The sequence below is a fragment of the Pectinophora gossypiella genome, unplaced genomic scaffold (genome assembly GCF_024362695.1).
Source record: "Pectinophora gossypiella unplaced genomic scaffold, ilPecGoss1.1 Pgos_67, whole genome shotgun sequence".
NCBI lineage: Eukaryota > Metazoa > Arthropoda > Insecta > Lepidoptera > Gelechiidae > Pectinophora > Pectinophora gossypiella.
Window position 1 is genome coordinate 129,476 of NW_026063277.1, and position 21,553 is coordinate 151,028.

General features: G+C 38.8%; 2 protein-coding genes and 1 pseudogene across 2 annotated transcripts; 2 read left to right on the forward strand and 1 right to left on the reverse strand.

The window, feature by feature from the left end:
- The first annotated feature begins 526 nt into the window (after nt 1-526).
- On the forward strand, nt 527-3,144 carry LOC126381618 (uncharacterized). Its single transcript, XM_050031071.1, has 3 exons — nt 527-1,413; nt 1,955-2,754; nt 3,140-3,144. Exons 1-3 carry the CDS (start codon nt 527-529, stop codon nt 3,142-3,144), a joined length of 1,692 nt encoding a protein of 563 aa, XP_049887028.1.
- Nucleotides 3,145-14,185: 11,041 nt separating this feature from the next.
- On the forward strand, nt 14,186-19,705 carry LOC126381610 (uncharacterized). Its single transcript, XM_050031069.1, has 3 exons — nt 14,186-14,388; nt 17,148-17,285; nt 18,549-19,705. The coding sequence occupies exons 2-3, from the start codon at nt 17,170-17,172 to the stop codon at nt 19,441-19,443; spliced, it is 1,011 nt and encodes a 336-aa protein (XP_049887026.1). The 5' UTR covers nt 14,186-14,388; nt 17,148-17,169; the 3' UTR covers nt 19,444-19,705.
- LOC126381612 (putative uncharacterized protein DDB_G0290521) lies at nt 17,273-20,387 on the reverse strand (annotated as a pseudogene).
- Between the last annotated feature and the right edge of the window lie 1,166 nt (nt 20,388-21,553).

Here is a 21,553-nt window from a genome sequence, read left to right on the forward strand (position 1 = left end):
ATTGTGATCAAGTACCTCAAAGTTAGTCTGCGGTTTGGAAGGCATTTCGGATTTCATCTATGACGAGGAATAATCTATTGCACTGAAGATTCATCGAACGTAGCCGGCCTTTTCGCCGCTTTAATTGAGAACGCGGTAGCGCAGCGGTCTAGGAACCGTCGTACCACTCTGCGGCACCCGGGATCGAATCCTCGCGTGGTTCAGTTTTTGAATAACTTTTTTTTTGCTTTTAGCTAAGGACTAATTCCTAACCTACATTTTATAAGTTAAGCACCTGTACGGATATTTACACTTTGTTTATTTTTTTATTTTTTTCCTCACATGTTTTATGTCACTTGATGAAATTTATCTTTAGACGCATTCTTTGTACTTTATCCTTTGAGGCTAGAATATTAGTGCTTGTAATTCCACATTTTGCAAATGTTTACACTATTATATGTGGTACATTTTGGTTACAACTGTTGTTTTTTTTTTAACTCAACCGGGATGTTACACCCTTTACAGTGACTATAGTCCTCAACATAATATGGTGCTCAATGCTGTTGTTCAAACCGAAGATGTGGATGTTTTGAAACGTTTCTGGGAACTTGAAGCTGAACCAAAGCTTAACAAGCAACAACTATTGACTCAGGAGGAACAAGCTTGCGAGGACCACTTTCAAGCCACCACACGCAGAGATGAGACGGGTCGCTATATAGTCGAGCTGCCGTTTCGTTGCCCAGATCCTCCCTGTAAGTTTGGGAACTCCAGAAATATTGCAATGAAGAGACTCTTCAGCCTGGAACGCAAATTAAGTAAAGATGTCAACGCCAGAGAGCAATATACTGAAGTGCTGAAAGAGTATGTGTCCCTTAACCATATGGAAAGGATATCAGAAGAGTCAGAAAAGGAGAAAGAAGATGCAGTATGGTTACCTCACCATGCCGTTATCAGAATGGATAAAACCACAACGAAAACTAGGGTTGTATTTAACGCCTCTTCGAAAGGGACTAATGGAGTATCGTTAAACGATACTCTGATGGTTGGGCCAACGCTGCAACCTGATCTTCGACACATTGTGTTAAGATGGCGGTTGTATCCCATCTGTCTAACGGCCGATATCATTAAAATGTATCGGCAAGTCAGAGTGGCAGACAAACATACGGATTATCAAAGAATCTTATGGAGACTAGATCCTAATGGTGAGATTGAAGATTACCGTTTGTTGACAGTAACATTCGGCACTGCTAGTGCTCCATATTTAGCAGTCAAAGCGTTGCAGCAAACTGCTGTAGACGAAGGCCACAAATATCCGTTGGCTGCTGAAAGAGCAAAATCCGATTTCTACATGGATGACTTGATGCCTGGCTGCCATTCTGAAACTGAAGCGATAGAAATATATCGACAAATGAATGAAATGCTGAAAAAAGGGGGGTTTATCTTACAGAAATGGTCAAGCAACAGGATAGGATTGCTGGAAAATTTACAGGGAAATAAAGGGATCTGTATCTATCTTCATCTGTGTGAATTTGTTTTGTATGTTGTGTGCAATAAAGTATATTTGATTTTGATTTGATTTGAAAATGCAAGGAAATACAAGGGAAGATCAAGGAATTACAAGGGAAGAACAAGGAAATACCGGGAATAATTTGGAAATAAAGGTGGATGAAGTAACAAAGGTTTTGGGTCTTACCTGGAATCGTCGTACTGATGCTTTCAATTACACTGTGAAGTTGTCTCCGGAAACACCTGAAACTAAAAGAAAGGTAATTAGTGAAATCTCCCGCTTGTATGACCCACTGGGATGGATCGCTCCTTGCATCAATACCGCAAAAATATTCATCCAAAAGCTGTGGATCTCCGGTCTAGATTGGGATGATGAGCTGCCGACGAACCTCCTACAGGAATGGAAAGAATACAGAAATGAACTTACCGAGTTAGTTAATTTCCAAATTTCACGATGGTTAAATTATAGGAAGGATGATGTTCTTATGGAACTCCATGGTTTTAGCGACGCCTCCAATGTGGCATATGCTGCTGTGGTATATGCGCGAATCATTGATGCCGATGGTAACATCCATACACAATTGGTGACGGCTAAAACCAAGGTAGCACCCATTAAACAAGTTTCAGTACCCAGGCTGGAACTTTGCGGTGCAGTGCTGGTGGCCAAGCTACTAGAAGAAGTTGCCGAGGTGCTGAACATAGACCGTAAGTGTTTCAGAGCTTGGACAGACTCCACTGTTGTCTTGGCATGGCTGTGTGCGCATCCAGGGCGCTGGAAAACTATCGTTGCTAACCGAACAGTTGAGATCTTGAGCAAGTTAGATTCTCAACAATGGTCGTATGTTCAGTCCAAACAAAATCCAGCCGACTGTGCTTCACGAGGGGTACCTGCGTCCGCTTTAGTAGATAATCAGCTGTGGATGCAAGGGCCAGAATGGTTGCGATGCGAAACCATAATCTATTCCAAACCTTCTTCCATCGCTACTAAGACCGATTTGGAGGAAAGATCCATAAAGGCACACACGACAACGACTGGATCTGATGACTCGCAGTGGTGGTCTAGATTCTCATCCTTGGGACGTCTTGTTCGAGTGGTAGCTTACTGTCGAAGGTTCTTACAGCTAAGAATCAAACCTAAATCAAAATTCGGTCCATACCTGTCTCCAACGGAGATAGAAGCTTCTCTGATGTGCTGCATACGCCAGTGTCAGAGAGAGTTCAGCAAAGAGATACAGCTTTTATCCAACAAGGAATACTTGTCTACGAAGAGTCGGTTAATCACTCTTATGTCCATTCATCGACAAAATGGGAATTTTGCGCGTCGGTGGTAGAGTAAATAACTCCGATCTCCCTGAAAAACATAAGCATCCTATACTTAAAATTTTTAAAATAGCGATCGGCACATTGTTAATACCAGGAATAAAAATAAACTTGCTTTACAAGTCAGTCGATTACATAAGATTACTAAATCTTTTAAGGGGCAATGTATACGTTTTTACAATAAGATTCCTATTGACATTCAGAATTTGCCTTTCTTTTATTTTTTTTTTATTTTTACTTATTCGGGTTAACAACAGTTCATTGTTATATGTATAATTAAGAGAGTACAATTTTTGTGAAACCAATTATAGTTAACCACATTATAATTTTTCAGACTAATCTAAGTGGATAAAGCTTCAACAAGAATACAAAATGAAGCATGGGTGCATATATATGTGTGTGTGCATGTGTATATATATATGTGTGTGTGTGTGTGTGTGTGTGTGTGTGTGTGCGTGTGTGTGCGTGTGTGTGTGTGTGCGTGTGTGTGTGTGTGTGTGTGTGCGTGTAGATATGTATGTTGTGTTATGTATCACCGTCTCTGATGGATAAGATTTGTTTGATTACCTGATTTTTTAGGCCAGCCTTTGAGATAGAAAATAAATCTATGTTTGAGAATTTATTGTTGTACAGAGTGACTATACGCGCAAATACTGAGTTCTTACCATAATTAGTACGGTGAAAAGGGACCGCAAAGAGTGACGTGTGCCTTGTACGTCGTTTTGGTGCGTTGAAGTGGATATTCACAACCATTTCAGGGCTGTCAATACGGTTTAAAAGGATGTCATACAAAAGACAGATATCGAGCTGTTCACGACGCTCCCGCAATGTGAGGATGTTATGATCTCGACAGCTGTCCAAATAAGATTTATTACCATTGCGTGTTTTAAAATTTAAGTGCTTTAAAAATTTCTTCTGTATACTTTCTTAAGTAAAGAAAAAGACTATTTAATAGTAATGGGAGATTTTAATGCGGTTGTAGGGGAAGGAAATGGAAATGAAGTTATGGGAAACTTCGGACTAGGGAAAAGAAATACTAGAGGAGAGAGGCTGATACAGTTTTGTAAGGAAAATAGTTTAATAATATTAAATACATTATTCAAACAACCAAAAAGAAGGCTGTATACTTGGAAGATGCCAGGAGATATCGGCCGTTACCAGATAGATTACATACTAGTCAGAAATATTAATAAACAGAAAGTCACATTATGCAAAACTTTGCCAGGTGCCGATTTAAATACAGACCACAACTTGCTTATTAGTAAACATTGGTTTGAAGTGAAGCAGCACAAAAGGAAAAGCAAACCAAAGAAGATTGATCTCAATAAACTTAAAAGCAATAACAGAGTGCAATATAATAATAAAGTAGGAGATAAGTTAAAGTTAGGTAAGGAAAACATAGAACAGTTAACGAGTGACATAGATAGGAGATGGAATAACATAAGAGATATAATTAAATCTAGTGCAGAGGAATGCTTACAGAGAGAGAAAATAGTTCCCAGAAAAAAGTGGTTAAATGAAGAAATAATAGATATAATGCTGGAAAGGAGAAAGTACAGAAATAAAATCGATGATAAAAGTATTAAAGAATATAAAAGGCTAACGAATAGAATAACTTTAAAGTGTAGAGAATACAGAGAGAAAGACTTAGAGAATGATTGTGATAATATAGACAAATATATGAAGAAGGGAAAAATTGATAAAGCATATAGCATCATTAAAAGGCTAGATAGAGGACATAAAACTAAGAGTACCGCCATATTAAATGAAGCCGGACAGATAGAAATAGACAACAAAACCATAGTCGAACGCTGGAAGAGGTATATGGAAAAACTATATGAAGGGGCAGGACTGCAAGAGGAAGATATTGAGAAAGAAAGTGAAGTAGAGCAAGATAACTTAGGACCAACGATATTAAGAAAGGAATTTGACGAAGCTATAAAAAGTATACAGAACGGAAAAGCAGCAGGAGTAGATGGTATCTATATTGAGCTCATAAAATACGTCGTATGCCCACCAATACTTGACGAATTGTTCGAAATTACACAACTTATGTATAAAGAAGGGAAGGTGCCAAAAGACTTTAAAGTGAGCAAAACGGTAACATTACCTAAAAAACAGAACACCCTCAAATGTGAGGAGCACAGAACACTGAGTCTTATTTCTCAGGCCGCCAAGATACTTTTGAAGATAATACAGAATAGACTAAGACCTAAAGCAGAAGAAGTGGTAGGAGACGACCAATATGGGTTCAGACAACAAAAAGGTACAAGAGAGGGTATACTAGCGTTGCGGATGATAATTGATAGAAGAATGGATTTAGGGTTAGACACACATATAGCATTCATAGATTTAGAGAAAGCATTCGACAAGGTGGACTGGAAATTGATGATGAAGGCACTTATGGACATTGGAGTGGATTACAGAGACCGGAAAATAATAATGGAATTATATAGAAATAGAAATAGAAATACTCTATAGAGAACAAGAAGCAGTGATTGAGATTAGAGAAGAAAAGGGAATAGCAAGAATACGACAAGGAGTTAGACAGGGTTGTCCCCTTTCACCGTTGATATTCAACATATTCATAGAGTGCGCCATTAAAGAAATCAAGGAAAGTTCGGAAAGGGGGGTTAAAATCAATGGGGAAAACATCAAATTTGTAAGATTCGCAGATGACATTGCTGCATTCGCAGAAAATGAAATAGCATAGTAATCAAAAAATTTCAGTTAAAGATAAACGCGAGCAAAACTAAAATAATGACAACATCCAAACATCCAGCAAACTATAGACCTGTTAAACTGAATGACAACATATTAGAAAGAGTTGATAGTTTCAAATATCTTGGAAGTATAATAAATAGTGACTCTAGATGCACACAAGACATAATAGCCAGAATTGCAATAGCCAAACAAGCATTTAACAGGAAAAAATACATTTTGAAAACCAAAAACATATCATTAAAAATAAGGAAACGGTTTATTAAATCATATATTTGGAGCATTGCACTCTATGGAAGTGAAACGTGGACTATGACACAGAGAGACAGAGAGAGATTGGAAGCGTTTGAGATGTGGTGTTGGCGAAGGATGGAGGGTATAAGCTGGACTGAAATGGTGTCAAATGAAAAAGTGCTGGAAAGAGTTGAAGAAAAGAGAACCATATTGAAGACTATAGAGAACCGGAGAGGAAATATGATTGGCCACCTGATACGACACGATTCATTTATAACAAACATTATAGAAGGAAAAATTGAAGGGAAGAGAGGAAGGGGTAGACCTAGGATAACATTTATGAAACAAATAAAAGAGAAGGTGCAGGTCGTGTCGTATCGGGAGGTGAAGGTTTTGGCGGGAAGAAGAGAGGAATGGCGGTTACTCCACCGACAAGAGCGCAGCTCTTAAATAGAGAGAGAGATACTTTCTAGACGGCCAATGTATTTTTCGTAACAGGGTGACCAAATAGAACACGCATATTCCAGGACACTTCGCACGTACGCAAAGTAAACTACTTTAAAGCTTATGGGACACGTAAATGGTTTGCAGGTTCTTATAACAAATCCCATGTTGCGATATGCCCTTCGAACAGTCCGTTCCACATGGTCTGATAAAGTCATTCTATCGTCGAAATACACGCCCAGATCACGCACCAACTTGACTCGCTCGATTGTCGCGCCATTAAAGTTGTAATTGAATATGACGGGATTGCATTTACGTGTAAAGCTGATGGTTTGACATTTGGCTACACTGACCGTGATTCTATTGTCTATATAGTATTTATAAAGAGAGTCTAGCTCGCGTTGTAAAAGTGCACAGTCGGCTGTGCAGTTAATTTTCATGAAAACTTTTTTGTCATCAGCGTACAATAAGTGTTTGGCATGCTTAAAACAGTTAGAGATGTCAAAAATGTACGCGTTATAAAAAAGAGGGCCAAGGTGAGATCCTTGAGGCACTCCTGAGGGCACTGAGATGTAATTTGATTTAAACCCACCAATCACGACGGCCTGACAGCGATTATACAGATAGGATTGGATCCAGCGGAGCAGGTCTCCGTGTATACCCAGGTTTTGCAGTTTGCGGAGTAGAATGTTATGATCGACGCGATCAAAAGCCTTCTCGAAGTCTGTGTATACTACGTCAACCTGCCCGCCTCCCCCCATATGCGTTAGCACATAATTTGTAAAAGGCGCCAAGTTAGAAATGGTAGAACGCCCCTTGAGAAAACCGTGTTGTGTGTCTGGGATTTGTTTTAAGATAAGCGGGTAAATCTGGCTGTAAACTAGTTTTTCAAATATTTTACTGATAGAATTGAAATCGGGTGATAGTTTTCAACAGAAGAGTGTGAGCCCTTTTTGTGAATAGGTATTATGTGCGCATTTTTAAGTATATTAGGGAAAACACATTCCTTTAAGGATTTACGAAATAGATAAGTCAGAGGTTGAGCTAGACTCTTAGCGCACGATGACAAGAAGAGAGGGGGGATACCATCGGAGCCAGCGCCTTTACTGTTATCGAGCGAGGTCAGTAGTTTAAAAACAATTTCCTCAGTGACGTCAATGTACGATAATATTTCCTGGCTAGTGTAAGTATCGTTGGTCAAGCATTGTTGGTGGTTGGTGCCTTGAGGGGGCTGTATAAACACGCTTTCAAAAAACTTATTAAACGCACTACAGATGGCGTCACCCCCCGTATACTCCACGTCCTGAAGTTTAACTTTTTTAGGGTAATTAGAGCCGCCGTTTTTTGATTTTATGTATTTCCAGAAGTATCTAGGTTTGTAGCGAATTAGCTTTTGAGTGTCATTAATAAAACGATCAAAACATTGCTTTTGTACCCTTTCAGCTCTAGAGCGCAAAAAGGAAAATTCGTCATAATCGCGTGGGTTGCCGTACTTTTTCCATTTACGATGTAAATTAAATTTATTTTTTATAATCTTTATTAAGGCCGTACTGTACCAAACTGGATAATAAGAGTTAAGTTTTGGATTGTAAGTGGGGACGAATAAAGACAAGCACTCGTAAAGTTTGGAGTAAAATATGTCGGCGTTAGTTATGAATTAAAAAGAGAAATTGATCAAATCGGAAAATAAAATGAAGTTACATCACTTCCGTTATGAAGTTGCAACGCTCCGACGAAAGGTGGCGTACGGCCAGAGCTGCGTGAAGTCGGAGAGTCACTACAGAGTCGTCGTGTCGAGCGGACGTGCACTGCCGTTCTAGTCGGGCAGTCTACCGCTAACCATCGTCATGAGCGGACGTGTCGAATAATTACGATCGGAACGTGGAGTGCTATAGTCGCTCACCTATAACTTGTAGGGACGTCAAGAAAGTGTGATCGGAAAAGAGCGCCTAGCAAGTACGTTCACATGTCCCGATGATTCGGTCTGAATATAGGAACCATGGGTGGTGGAGGGCCCCTTCGCGCTAACGTCCTTATGCGCGCTAGATAACGAGAGACTGTATAACCGTTACGAATACCGTGACGTTGCCGTGAGTGTGTACCTTATGCTGTGACTTTATTTAATCGTGATACAAAAACTATGTGGAAGTAAATAAAATGATTGTGATACTGCTGACGGCCATTATTGTCTTCTAACGCCCACCCTCCATTCTGATGATGATGTTACGACACCGACACCCACTGCTACGACATCAGAAGTGGGATTAGTGGACTTGGATGAAGACAACGTGATGCGACGTTCACAACAAGACAATGCAAGTTTCGATTATCACAATCAGAAGAAGATTATGATGAATATCACATTCGTGTGACCACGTGATGAAGATGTAGTGTCCATTGAAGATGGACCTGAATTTGAAGTGACCTGGACCTTGTTAATGATCGGCATCACTACATGCCGTAAGATATGATGGCGCGAACATCGCAATATTTCCATAATGTGTGCAGTCGTGTTTGGAAATTATGGTACCTCAACTTGGAAACTGTTATTACGGTGAGTCGTTTTCATACTGGAACCTTATTGTTATTGACTTCATTGCTATGTGAATTTTCGTTTCTAATAATGAGGAAATTGATTTAAAATTAACTTGGAAATTACTATTTTCCTTTGTTTAAAAAGAAAATTGACGAGTATCATTGTATCAATCCGTGTCAATCATACCGCGTTTTCCAATCTGTTTTCATCATTGTCAAATCTTTGTATTTTGGTCTAAACATATTTCGAATTGGTGTAGACACGCTTAACCTGCGTGATTAAAGTTGTATTTTCTCACTCCAAGCAAAAAGAAATTAATCATGACATGATAATTGAGTCTCGTTAAATAACGTGTTTTGTATTCTACCGTCATTCATAAAATGTTCAAAATTCTACATTCTTTATTGAAATCTATTTAAACCGATTGAAAGAAAGTCATGTGAATACGATAATACAGTGAATTATTTTGTTTCATGTCATAACTTGGTTCGGCAATTGGTGGATTGCAAGCGGGGAAGAAAATGGCGCGGGCTGAGCCGTAGCCGTGTAAAGTGACGACATCATGGCAGCGCGTTGTATACCAGCCGGACTTGCTGCGCTGGTGCTGTTGAAGACCTAAACCATGTCACAAGACCAGTGGTTGATCTTTTATTGGAAATTCTTATAAGTCCTGGTGAGTCGTATCTGTTTTACCTGATTTGAAAGATGGAAAGTTTTAATAGGATACAAACGAATATAGTGCAGACAGTTGTCTTTCGTTAAATTTACTTAAATTGGAAATCGTAATGAATTGAAGTAAACATTCTGAAGTAAAATGATTTGGATTATGATTAAATGAAATAGGCTTAGAAAAAGCCCGAAACAGAGTAAATCATTAGTGAGAAAATTGGAGCAAAACATTCTAAATGATGATCATACCGAATTGGTAATTGTTTAAGTGCGGTAATATTTCCTCGAGGTGTTGGTCGCTACATTGTGACTTTATGACTTGTGTGTGTGAGAGCAGGGTGCTCTGTCGTTTTGTGGTCGTGGACCATGGTGGCCATCCCGGGAGGGGATGTTGTGACTTATGACTGTTTTGTAGCGTAACCGCAGTTTGGGGAGGAATATTACAGTCTGTTGTGCTTTGCAGTAGATGTGTAATAATGTTAATTGATTTAATTGAGCAATGAAAGCTATGATTGACCTGTTTCGGAGCAACTCTGATAGGAAGCTGCGCACTTGTAGTGTTCGGGGCTGCAGCCACTTTTGTGCTGCTCGTCTTAGAAACTACAGGTATGCGGTCGAGGCCTGGATGTCATGTTGACTTTGTATTTGGTCATGACATTGTACCTGAATCTAAGTCAAGTTGACCTCCGGTAGAATTAGTCGAACTGCACAAATTAGAAATTAGTGATATAAAAGAAATTGTGTAACGCATTGACCACTATTCTACCAACTAAAATGTAAAGTTTGTGTGCTAGCTGTGTTGAGATATCGTCACTTGGTGTAAGTGACATGAGTTGCTGTCGCTCGATTTAGGTGGCAGTGACGACTGTGTTGAGATATCGTCACTTGGTGTAAGTGGCATGAGTTGCTACCGCTCGATTTAGGTGGTAGTGACGCCTGGTTGTGAGATATCGTTACTCAGCTGATTTTAGTGTAAAGAGTAATTAGATTTTCAAGTTTGGTTGTTTATAGTGTGTGAATACTGGTCAATGGTCCGTGTATTGTTAGTTGATTTATCATGATGTAATGTGAGCTCGTGTAGAGTCACAAGTAGAGCTCATGTAGAGTCGCAAGTAGAGCTCATGTAGAGTCGCAAGTAGAGCTCATGTAGAGTCGCAAGTAGAGCTCATGTAGAGTCACAAGTAGAGCTCATGTAGAGTCACAAGTAGAGCTCATGTAGAGTCACAAGTAGAGCTCATGTAGAGTCACAAGTAGAGCTCATGTAGAGTCACAAATAGAGCTCGGACGAGTCCTTTATAGAGTCTCATGTCAGGTCAGGAATGACCGAGCGAACTTGGATACTGTGCTGTGGTATATTGTTTCAGATTAACACACGAGGACGTGTGTCACGCAGGATGGCCGTGTCGGCGTTAGTTATGAATTAAAAAGAGAAATTGATCAAATCGGAAAATAAAATGAAGTTACATCACTTCCGTTATGAAGTTGCAACGCTCCGACGAAAGGTGGCGTACGGCCAGAGCTGCGTGAAGTCGGAGAGTCACTACAGAGTCGTCGTGTCGAGCGGACGTGCACTGCCGTTCTAGTCGGGCAGTCTACCGCTAACCATCGTCATGAGCGGACGTGTCGAATAATTACGATCGGAACGTGGAGTGCTATAGTCGCTCACCTATAACTTGTAGGGACGTCAAGAAAGTGTGATCGGAAAAGAGCGCCTAGCAAGTACGTTCACATGTCCCGATGATTCGGTCTGAATATAGGAACCATGGGTGGTGGAGGGCCCCTTCGCGCTAACGTCCTTATGCGCGCTAGATAACGAGAGACTGTATAACCGTTACGAATACCGTGACGTTGCCGTGAGTGTGTACCTTATGCTGTGACTTTATTTAATCGTGATACAAAAACTATGTGGAAGTAAATAAAATGATTGTGATACTGATGACGGCCATTATTGTCTTCTAACGCCCACCCTCCATTCTGATGATGATGTTACGACACCGACACCCACTGCTACGACAAATATATCCATTGCTTCATCTACAGAGTCCACATTTAAGATATCTAACCAGTCAGTTTGCGAAAAGAAGCTATTTATTTTTGCATAATCACATTTATAAAAATTATATCGAGATTCTGAGCGCTCAATGAGAGGTGTAAGTTTTAAGTCTAATAATGTAAAATAAAACGGGGGATGAGCGTCATCTTCATTAATTAATGGTTGTAAGCATCGTGAAAGTGAAACAGGTAAATTACAGAAGCACAAGTCCAATGTGTTGTCCCACTTATTTTTAAGATAATTATATTGTGTGAATCCACAGTACGTGAACTCGTCTATTAATGAGACGGCTGTATTAAGTACGTCTTGCCGGTAGTTATGTACGAAGGTATAATTATTATTACTCCACTTTATACACGGTAGATTGAAATCGCCTATTATCAAAAAGTTGTCGTTTGGGTGTTTATTTATGAAATATTTAGAGGCGCATACAAAGCTATCCACGCGGCCCGGTGAGTCCACATCAGGAGAGGTGTAGAATAAAAGAATATGTAGGTTAACATTGGTACCAAGCGTAGATGCAGGTATAGTTATGCAAAACGCTTCGATGTTCCGAGTCAGCCACTCGTCACAGAGGTATGCGCCTAACTCACGCCGAGTAAAAACAAGTAATCCACCGCCTGTACTTTTATTTGTCAACAATAGGTTGCGGTCTAAACGGAAAACATCATATCTCTTATCACAAAGTTCACTGTCCAAAATATGATCCTGCAGCCAGCTTTCTGTTATCAAAATAATGTCAAAATCATTAAGTAAAATGTTGTGATATATTTCTAGGCATTTTGTACGCAGACCGCGTACGTTTTGATAGTATAAAGTCAGATCTTTATTCGCAGCCATAACTAGTTTGTCTCATAATATAAAAAACGTAAATAGCCGGTATTAAATAATAACGAGGTAATGTATTTGGGTGGGTTATGTGGAATGATAATGACTTAGAACAGTTATAGTGCAGTATGTTATTAGGTAAGTTGTACCGTTCAACCTGTCCAATACCACACCTATATGTTTTTAGACACAAATAATACGATTGAAAATTATATAGTGTGTGGTTCGATATACGGGTGCGTGCACATTTACACCGGTGAATGTGCTCCCTTATGGGGTGGGCAGAGATACTCGCAGTCAGTAGTAAGTACTTATATATTGTACAGGCAAGAAGTAGATGAGAAGGTTGTATAGTTGCAGAATAATATTCCGATAATACGTGTGGGTGATGGCTTTGATGTACTGTGTTTTTATATAAAGAAATGGAATATATATTAATATTGTTAGCGTGAGAGCAAGTGATGAATTGTGGGTGTGTATTTTGTTTGATAGTAAGTAAGTGTGGTGGCAAGTTGTGTAGATGTGTTAAGTGGTATATTATGTAAGTATTTGAGTTAATGTTGTGTATGTCGGAGTTAAAATGTGGGTGTGTATTATGATTAGGGTGTAGTCGTGTGAACATGGAACAATGGTCTATAATAAAGAGCAAAACAGTACTAATAAGTATACATGGCAAAAGTCATTTGATTTTTGTAATATCCTCGTAATGATTTATAATAAACACAGGCGATGTGTCATTTCTGCGCACGTGAATCTTGCAATTCCGTATCCAAACATATTGAAAACCGGCAACTTGTTTTGCTTCCTTCGTCTTTTTGAGCAAATCTTTGTAGAATGGAGTTAAGTGCTCGTTCACATATATTTGTGCTGCCGGGTCGACGTTTAACCTCTCATATGCCGAGATACCAGACACAATAGATTTTACATTGTGTCTGGTCGAGATCCGCGTTCCGGCGTTTAAGGGGTTAAGCCAATGTCCGTGGTCGTGATGGTTTTCTTTTTGCGCATAGCTGAGATGAGTTTATCTTTAGTGATGAGTGATTTGAACTTTACAATAATATTCTTGGGTCGGCCGGTGATTCGTGTCGGTACTCTGTGAATGTGGAGAATCTCATCATCAGGTATCTGTACGGCGAGTATACTTGCGACGGAAGATAAATATTGGGTGACATTTTCGTTGCTCTTTTCGGGAATTCCTGATATTTCAATATTATTGAGACGTTCCTTCTGTTCTCGTAGATTATATTCCCTTTGCAGGTTATCCATCTGTTTTTTAACGGTTACAAGTTCGTGTTGCGTATTAGTCAATGTGTCGACTGTAGTTGTGATATTATTTACACGAGACTTCAATTCGTCCTGTTCCTTTGAGTGAAAATCGAGGGATTTAATCAAGTCGGCAACATCACTTTTTATCTGCTTTTGCTCGGACATAATTAATTCATTTGTGTTTTTCAAGGAAAGTAGCTGACTTTTGATTTCGGCTACATCAGATCTCATATGAAGTAATTCGTTACTCTGAGACTTCTGCGTGTTTTTAAATTCTTGTAAGAAGTTCATAATTTCTGATCGAAAATCAGACAGCTCCTGTTTTATTTCCGACTCATTATCGGGTAGTTTTCGTTTACGTAAGGTGATAGTATTGTGGTCTTTAGTAGGTAGCTCGATCTTGGATAAGTCCGGTTGCGAACCAGTGAGAGTAGACCCGCCGATAGACTTCACAGGCGAACGCATGGGGTTCATCATTGTGTGGTCGTCTTGTTTATCTGCTAATTGGGGAGTAACAGAGACGAACGATGCAACAGATATTCGTGCGCTTCATACAATACACTCACTCACAAGATGCACTATAATCCAAGTAATACGAGTTAGGGCCAACTCACACCGAAAGAGCGGCGAAGGGCAGCGGAGCGCAGCGACCCGCTCGGTAGAGAAGGCGCGAGGATTCCCGCGACTGCTCGAGAAGTCGCTGGAATGCGCGAGAAGTCGCGGGACTCCGCGCGCCATCTCGAGCCCGCACGCGATGAATTCACGGGTCGTTCTATGCGCAGTTCACTTTCAATAAAACTCGAGGAAACTTGTGTTTATGCAGTGAAAATGAGTATTTTGGATTTAATTATTATTGCACATATAAAAGAAGAGGAAGAGGCCGAAGACATAAGGAGGGAAAGATTTAAAAGAAAAAGAAACTTTTGGGTACACGACGTGTGGAAGAAAAGACATTTGTTTGGCCAATTTCGTACATTTTGCACAAAGGAGAATGGGCGAATCTGGTCCAAGAACCTCCACTGATGAGACTTATATGTAATGAAAGCTTATGCTTTCCCTATGAATCTGGCAAAGTACTATCAGATTCTGTCCCGGGGTTCTTTTTTTACGGCCATGTTTGTCCTGGCTAAAAATGTGATGAAATACAGTGGGAGCTAAAATCGGCTCAAGATTTTTTGCTGGATAACAAAGTCTACATAAATAATTATGTATCATATTGTATATCATTTTAAAGAGGATCTTTTCCAGAATCCGAAACATAAAAAAAAAACAAAAAAAAAACTTTTTGTAAGCGAATTATAGTCAATTTATATCTGCAGCGCCATTGTTTCTCGGTAGCTAAGTTCAAGTTTCATGCCTTTTACCCCTTCCAAAAGTATCTTACCGATTTTTTTTATATTGCTTCCGGAATTTGATCTGAGTGATAATAACAAGAAAAATAAATAAACACCTCTCCGATAGAGACCGGCTAAGCTATTGCCTATTGCAAGAAATCGTCATCATTAGCAAGTCATTACGGTATTGCATATTATAAGCTTATCAGCAACTTGGAACTTGGTCCAAGAACCTCCACTGGTGAGACTTGCATGTAATGATAGCTTATACTTGTCCTATGATTCTGGCAAAGTTCTATCAAACTCTGTCCTAGGGTTTTTTTACGGCCATGTTTGTCCTGAGTGTACAGTAGTGGACTGCAAAATCACCTCAGGATTAGTTGTCGAAAAACTATTTAACTAAGTCTATATACATAATTATATATCATAATGTATATCAATTTTAAAGGGAAAGGTTATCAGAATCAGAAACACAAATAAAAAAAAATGCATTATGTAAACGACTTTTAGCCAACTCACGTCCGTAGCACCATTTTTTTCAGCAGCTACGTACGAGTTTCGCGCCTTCCAACCTTTCCAAAGAAGCCCAATCATTTTTTCCTTCTTCTGATATTACATTCTTAACCTGACAAGTGACAACAAAAAAAAAATAGATACCATTCCGATAGAGGCCGCGTAAGCTATGGACCTATTGCAAGATAACGTACTCAAAGGCTAGTCATTATAATCCAACAGACGTAACATGATTAGAATGCGGCGGGACGGAAATGTAGTACATCGCCTTATGCGAAAGAGACGAAATATGTGTCTCTTTAACACTAACAGCAATACAACTATACAGCTTAGTACGAGAGAAACAAGAAATAAGTCATTCTAATCAAGATGCAATACAATGACTCTATTGTATACAAAAGAAACACATTAAACAAGTTCAGGCAATAACTGGTGCAAAAGGCGGCTTTATTGCCAAGGTAGCAATTACTACCAGGCAACCTTACGTTTACGATACGTTTGTTGTACCATTCGGCATTGTTTATAAGACAAGATATAAGCTTGGATTAATAAAACAAGATTGTGGTGAAAGAAAACATACTACATTTGCGTCCTCCCGCATTCTAATCATGTTACGTCTGTTGGATTATAATGACTAGCCTTTGAGTACGTTATCTTGCAATAGGTCCATAGCTTACGCGGCCTCTATTGGAATGGTATCTATTTTATTTCTTGTTGTTGTCACTTAGTCTTGTCAGGTTAAGAATGCAATATCAGAAGAAGGAAAAAATGATTGGGCTTCTTTGGAAAGGTTGGAAGGCGCGAAACTCGTACGTAGCTGCTGAGAAAAATGGTGCTACGGACGTGAGTTGGCTAAAAGTCGTTTACATACTTACTTAATGCATTTTTTTATTTGTGTTTCAGATTCTGATAACCTTCCTCTTTAAAATTGATATACATTATGATATATAATTATGTATATAGACTTAGTTAAATAGTTTTTCGACAACAAATCCTGAGGTGATTTTGCAGTCCACTACTGTACACTCAGGACAAACATGGCCGTAAAAAAACCCTAGGACAGTGTTTGATAGAACTTTGCCAGAATCATAGGACAAGTATAAGCTATCATTACATGCAAGTCTCACCAGTGGAGGGTCTTGGACCAAGTTCCAAGTTCCTGATAAGCTTATAATATGCAATACCGTAATGACTTGCTAATGATGACGATTTCTTGCAATAGGCAATAGCTTAGCCGGTCTCTATCGGAGAGGTGTTTATTTATTTTTCTTGTTATTATCACTCAGATCAAATTCCGGAAGCAATATAAAAAAAATCGGTAAGATACTTTTGGAAGGGGTAAAAGGCATGAAACTTAAACTTAGCTACCGAGAAACAATGGCGCTGCAGATATAAATTGACTATAATTCGCTTACAAAAAGATTTTTTTTTGTTTTTTTTTATGTTTCGGATTCTGGAAAAGATCCTCTTTAAAATGATATACAATATGATACATAATTATTTATGTAGACTTAGTTATCCAGCAACACATCTTGAGTCGATTTTAGCTCCCACTGTATTTTATCACATTTTTAGCCAGGACAAACATGGCCGTAAAAAAAGAACCCCGGGACAGAATCTGATAGGACTTTGCCAGAATCATAGGGAAAGCATAAGCTTTCATTACATATAAGTCTCATCAGTGGAGGTTCTTGGACCAAGTTTCATACAAAAGTGCCCATTGTCATTTACATCTGTATCCTAGCATTCATTATGACTATTATAAAATGAACTATAACAAATTTGAAAGTTTGTTGGAAATTCTCAGGCCACATATTCAAAAACAAAATACCAATTATAGATTGGCTATTTCCGCTGAAGAAAGACTATCGGTCTGCCTCAGGTGAGTAAATAAGTAAAAAGTATATTAATATTCAATTGTATTGTTATTTATTTTTCAACATTAACTCCAATCAACAACACTCCAAAAAAAACATTGTTTGAAAGAAAATTTAGGCAACAGTTCTTTATTAGTCAAATGTCGTATTGATAAAATTGGTTTCATAATCCTCTTCAGAGGATCTTTGTTGTGATTTCGACACAGCGTGTGGTATATAAGGCGACGGAGGTGGGTCGAATGAGCTTAGTGAGGAGTTTGTCTCGTAGATATTTTCTGTGTTCGTTTCTTGATAACTTGTTGAAGTCGACGGTATTTTGGATGGTTTGTATGAAAAAGATGTAATAGTTTTGTTTTCTGCAGCCGGTATTATTGATGGTGTGTATGAAAAGGATGTGGTTGGAATGTTTGTTTCATTGTAATTTTCTGTCACAGATCTAGGACTGATACTGATTGTTTCCAGTGGATACTCTGAAGAAGGTGATATGGTTGTATTATTTCCTGTGGCAGATAAGTCGAATTCAGCTGTATCTCGTGTCATGTTACCACCGGTGTCATCGGCAAGTCTTATTTCCGTTTCATTTATGAGGCGAAAAATTTCTCCTTTTAATTTGGCTTGAATATTTTTAGGCATTGTTTTCACAGTTCGGCCCATGGTTAAGAAAAAGCTAATAGTTGGGTCATCTTCCATTTTCTTTTCTTCAATATATTGTTTGAACAATAAATTTGACATTTTGAGAGGCTGTTCGTTGGATAAAGAGGTCCGGTTTGATAGCTGCGACTGTGGCCGTGGTGACGGTGATAACTGCGACTGTGGCCGTGGTGACGGTGATAACTGCGACTGTGGTCTTGGGGACATAGACTGATATTCGCCATCTGTGGTAATATCTGTATCTTCTGGCGAACTCGTTAAATTTGAAATTTGTTTCCTGCTTTTCATGAAGGGTTTTATGAATTCTAATTCTTTTTCAAATTTTAATGGGCGTTCTACTTTTCTAGCTGACCCACTTCTACTCTCTCTTAATGAAATGCCCTTTCTATAACTATCTCGTCATTTCTTCCAAGACTTTTGGCAATCATCCACTGAAAATAGTAGTAATATACTTATTAATATAACAATCTTGTTATGTTTTATGGTTTTTAATTTTTATGATGGTAACATAATAATATACACACACGGACAAAAGTAGACAAACTACCGGGGCTGTTACTCTTGATTTGTCGATATGTGTAACTTATACTGGTGATAATAATTAAATTTTGTTTCAGATTTCTAACTACTGCTATCAGTTTCAAAGCGCTAGCTCACGAGTATCATATGGGATATAGTACTGTACTTCTAATTGTTCACGAAACTTGCTCCGCGATATGGAAGTATTTACGGCCGCGTGTTATGCCAAAACCAACAGCTGAGTTATGGACCAAACTAGCAAAAGAATTTGAAACTCAATGGAATTTTCCTAACTGTATAGGAGCCATAGATGGCAAACATGTTAATATAAGAGCACCTTGGAACAGCGGCAGTCAATTTTATAACTATAAAAATTTTTTCAGTGTAGTTTTGCTAGCCATTGCCGATGCAAATTATCGATTCGTTGTAGTCGACATTGGAGCATATGGTCGCAATAGTGATAGTGGCATTTTAAGCAGCTCCAGATTAGGACAATCATTGAATAATAATACACTGGATATACCACCTAATAAATGTTTGCCAGGTACGACAGAAGCATTGCCACATGTTTTTGTTGGAGATGAGGCTTTTCCGTTACACAAACACATAATGAGACCTTTTCCTGGAAACCAAGTGTCGACAGACGTCGAGAAGAAAATATTTAATTATCGCCTGAGCCGTGCAAGACGTATTGTAGAGAGCAGTTTCGGAATACTAACACAAAAGTTTGAGGTTTTTCAAAAGAGAATTAGAATGCAACCCAAATACCTAGACATTTTGATATTAGCGTGCACTTGTTTACATAATTACCTAAGAAATGATGAAATATTTGAAAACATAAATGAAACAGTGCCAATAAATAGTATATTACAAAATATTCAAGAAGGTTCAGTTTCCCAAGAAAACGCTATGTTTATAAGAGATAAATTTAAGACTTATTTTAATTCTTGTGGTGCAGTTTCTTGGCAAAACGAAATGATTTCCCGTAGTTAAATAGATTTAACATCAAAATGGTGTCAAGTTTTACAAAAGACTGTGCCGTATGTAAACTAACGAGTTCTACAATTTGCTGACGACATCGCAACAATTTAAAGTTATTTTTAATTTTAATTAAAATATAAAAAAATGATTTATTTTAATTTTCAAATAAAAATACATACCTATTTATATACGTTTTTCTTTTGCTCCCAGCTCAGCAGTGAATCAAATAAATGGGATATTATTAATTGCACATCAAATGAAAATAATCTCACATCAATTTATTCTCAAATATGTATATATAAATATATATCAAATAAATTACTTCACAACAAATAAACTAAATGTTTAGCAAAACTAGTATTGCAGATAATTCGAAAATGTACATCAATACTACATTACTTTTTTTTCCTCTATTGCGAGACAAATAATATATGACTTTTGCATACAAAAATTACTTTTTTTGATGTACGTTTAAATACCTACCACCCAAATAAAAATAATTAAACTAATACATACCAGACATATTCATTTCAGCGCCCACTTTTTGCCAAGCGTTATTTTTCATATGTTTATCGCTGTAATGCCTTGATTTTATATTGTACAGGCAGTCGTACATTTGCACCAAATAAATAAGCTTTTCTTCATCCATTTCCATTACTTCTGTATTCGTTGCACTGCAAGGAATGAATGCGAAATAGCGAATGCCCGCGCACAACAGACGCACGCGGCGGGCGTCGGGGCGAGGGGCGGGATATTGCCAGCGGCCGCTCGTGACTGCTCGAGCATTCTCGGGAATTCCCGAGAATGCTCGCGCAGGCGCACGGCTCCGTTTGGAATTCGCCGGAATTCCTGCGGCTCCGCGGGCATCCGCGCGCCTCGTTCGAGTTTCTCATGCGATAATAGTATTTATAATAATAAAAATTAAGTTAAAATTCTCATGACACTGAAACTGCGCTCCGCTTCGCTGCCCTTCGCCGCTCTTTCGGTGTGAGTTGGCCCTTAGACACTGCACTGATGGTGTAAGGTCGATATTAGATTAACACAAGATTATTTTAAAGCAGCAAAATCTTAGATTAGCAAGCGCACGTCTGCACGGCGCGACTGCAGACAACGGATATGACTGCAGACAACTGTTTTAAGACAGTAGTTAAACAAAAACTTTACAAAAAAGGTTATTATAAAGTTAGTGATTATTTAGAAGATATGAATGCATGGGATTAACTGTCTGAGAACTGATATTAGACAGCTAAACTACTCAATTGTATACCAATATTTTATGTTTTATGTTTATTTTTTTAAAGAACGTCTAGGGCCCTGTGCCGAGGTTTTTCTTGCAGCTTCTTTTCCCCGGCTATACAGGTTGTGAGAAGCTGCAGTAGTTTTAGGCGGATGAGACGTTCGTTATGTAAAATTGACGATTCAAAGTGTAACTATGTTACCTACTGAAAAAAGATATTTTTGAATTTTGATTTTTTGACTTATCCCAGATAATTGTCACCTGGCTAGGTTGATCGTGGCAGACGCGCATGAAAAGACCATACATGGCGGACAACAGCTGATGGTTAACTTTATACGTTCAAGGTATTGGATCTTGCGAGTTAAAACCTTGATCAAATCTCACGTCCGAAAATGTGTCTCATGTATACGACAATCCGCGGCTGTGAGCACTCAACTCATGGGTCAGTTACCCGCTTGTCGTGTTACGGCTAATAAACCTTTTTTAAATTCGGGTGTCGACTATGCTGGACCCATACACATGAGAGTGTCCAAGGGGCGAGGCCAACGATCTTTTAAAGGGTACATTTGTCTGTTTGTGTGTATGGCTACTCGAGCGATACATATCGAAGCCGTATCCGACCTTACTTCGCAAGGATTTATCGCTGCGTTCAAACGCTTCGTGGCACGTCGCGGACGTTGTACAACTCTTTGGAGTGATAACGGTACTAATTTCATTGGTGCCGCTAAGGAACTCAAGCAATTGTTTACTGCCGAGAGTACTTCAATGAAAAGTGAAGTAGCTGCTTCATTGGCTAACAATGGAACGGGTTGGCACTTTATTCCTCCCCATGCTCCACATTTTGGCGGAGTATGGGAAGCAGGTATCAAAAGTGCCAAATATCAC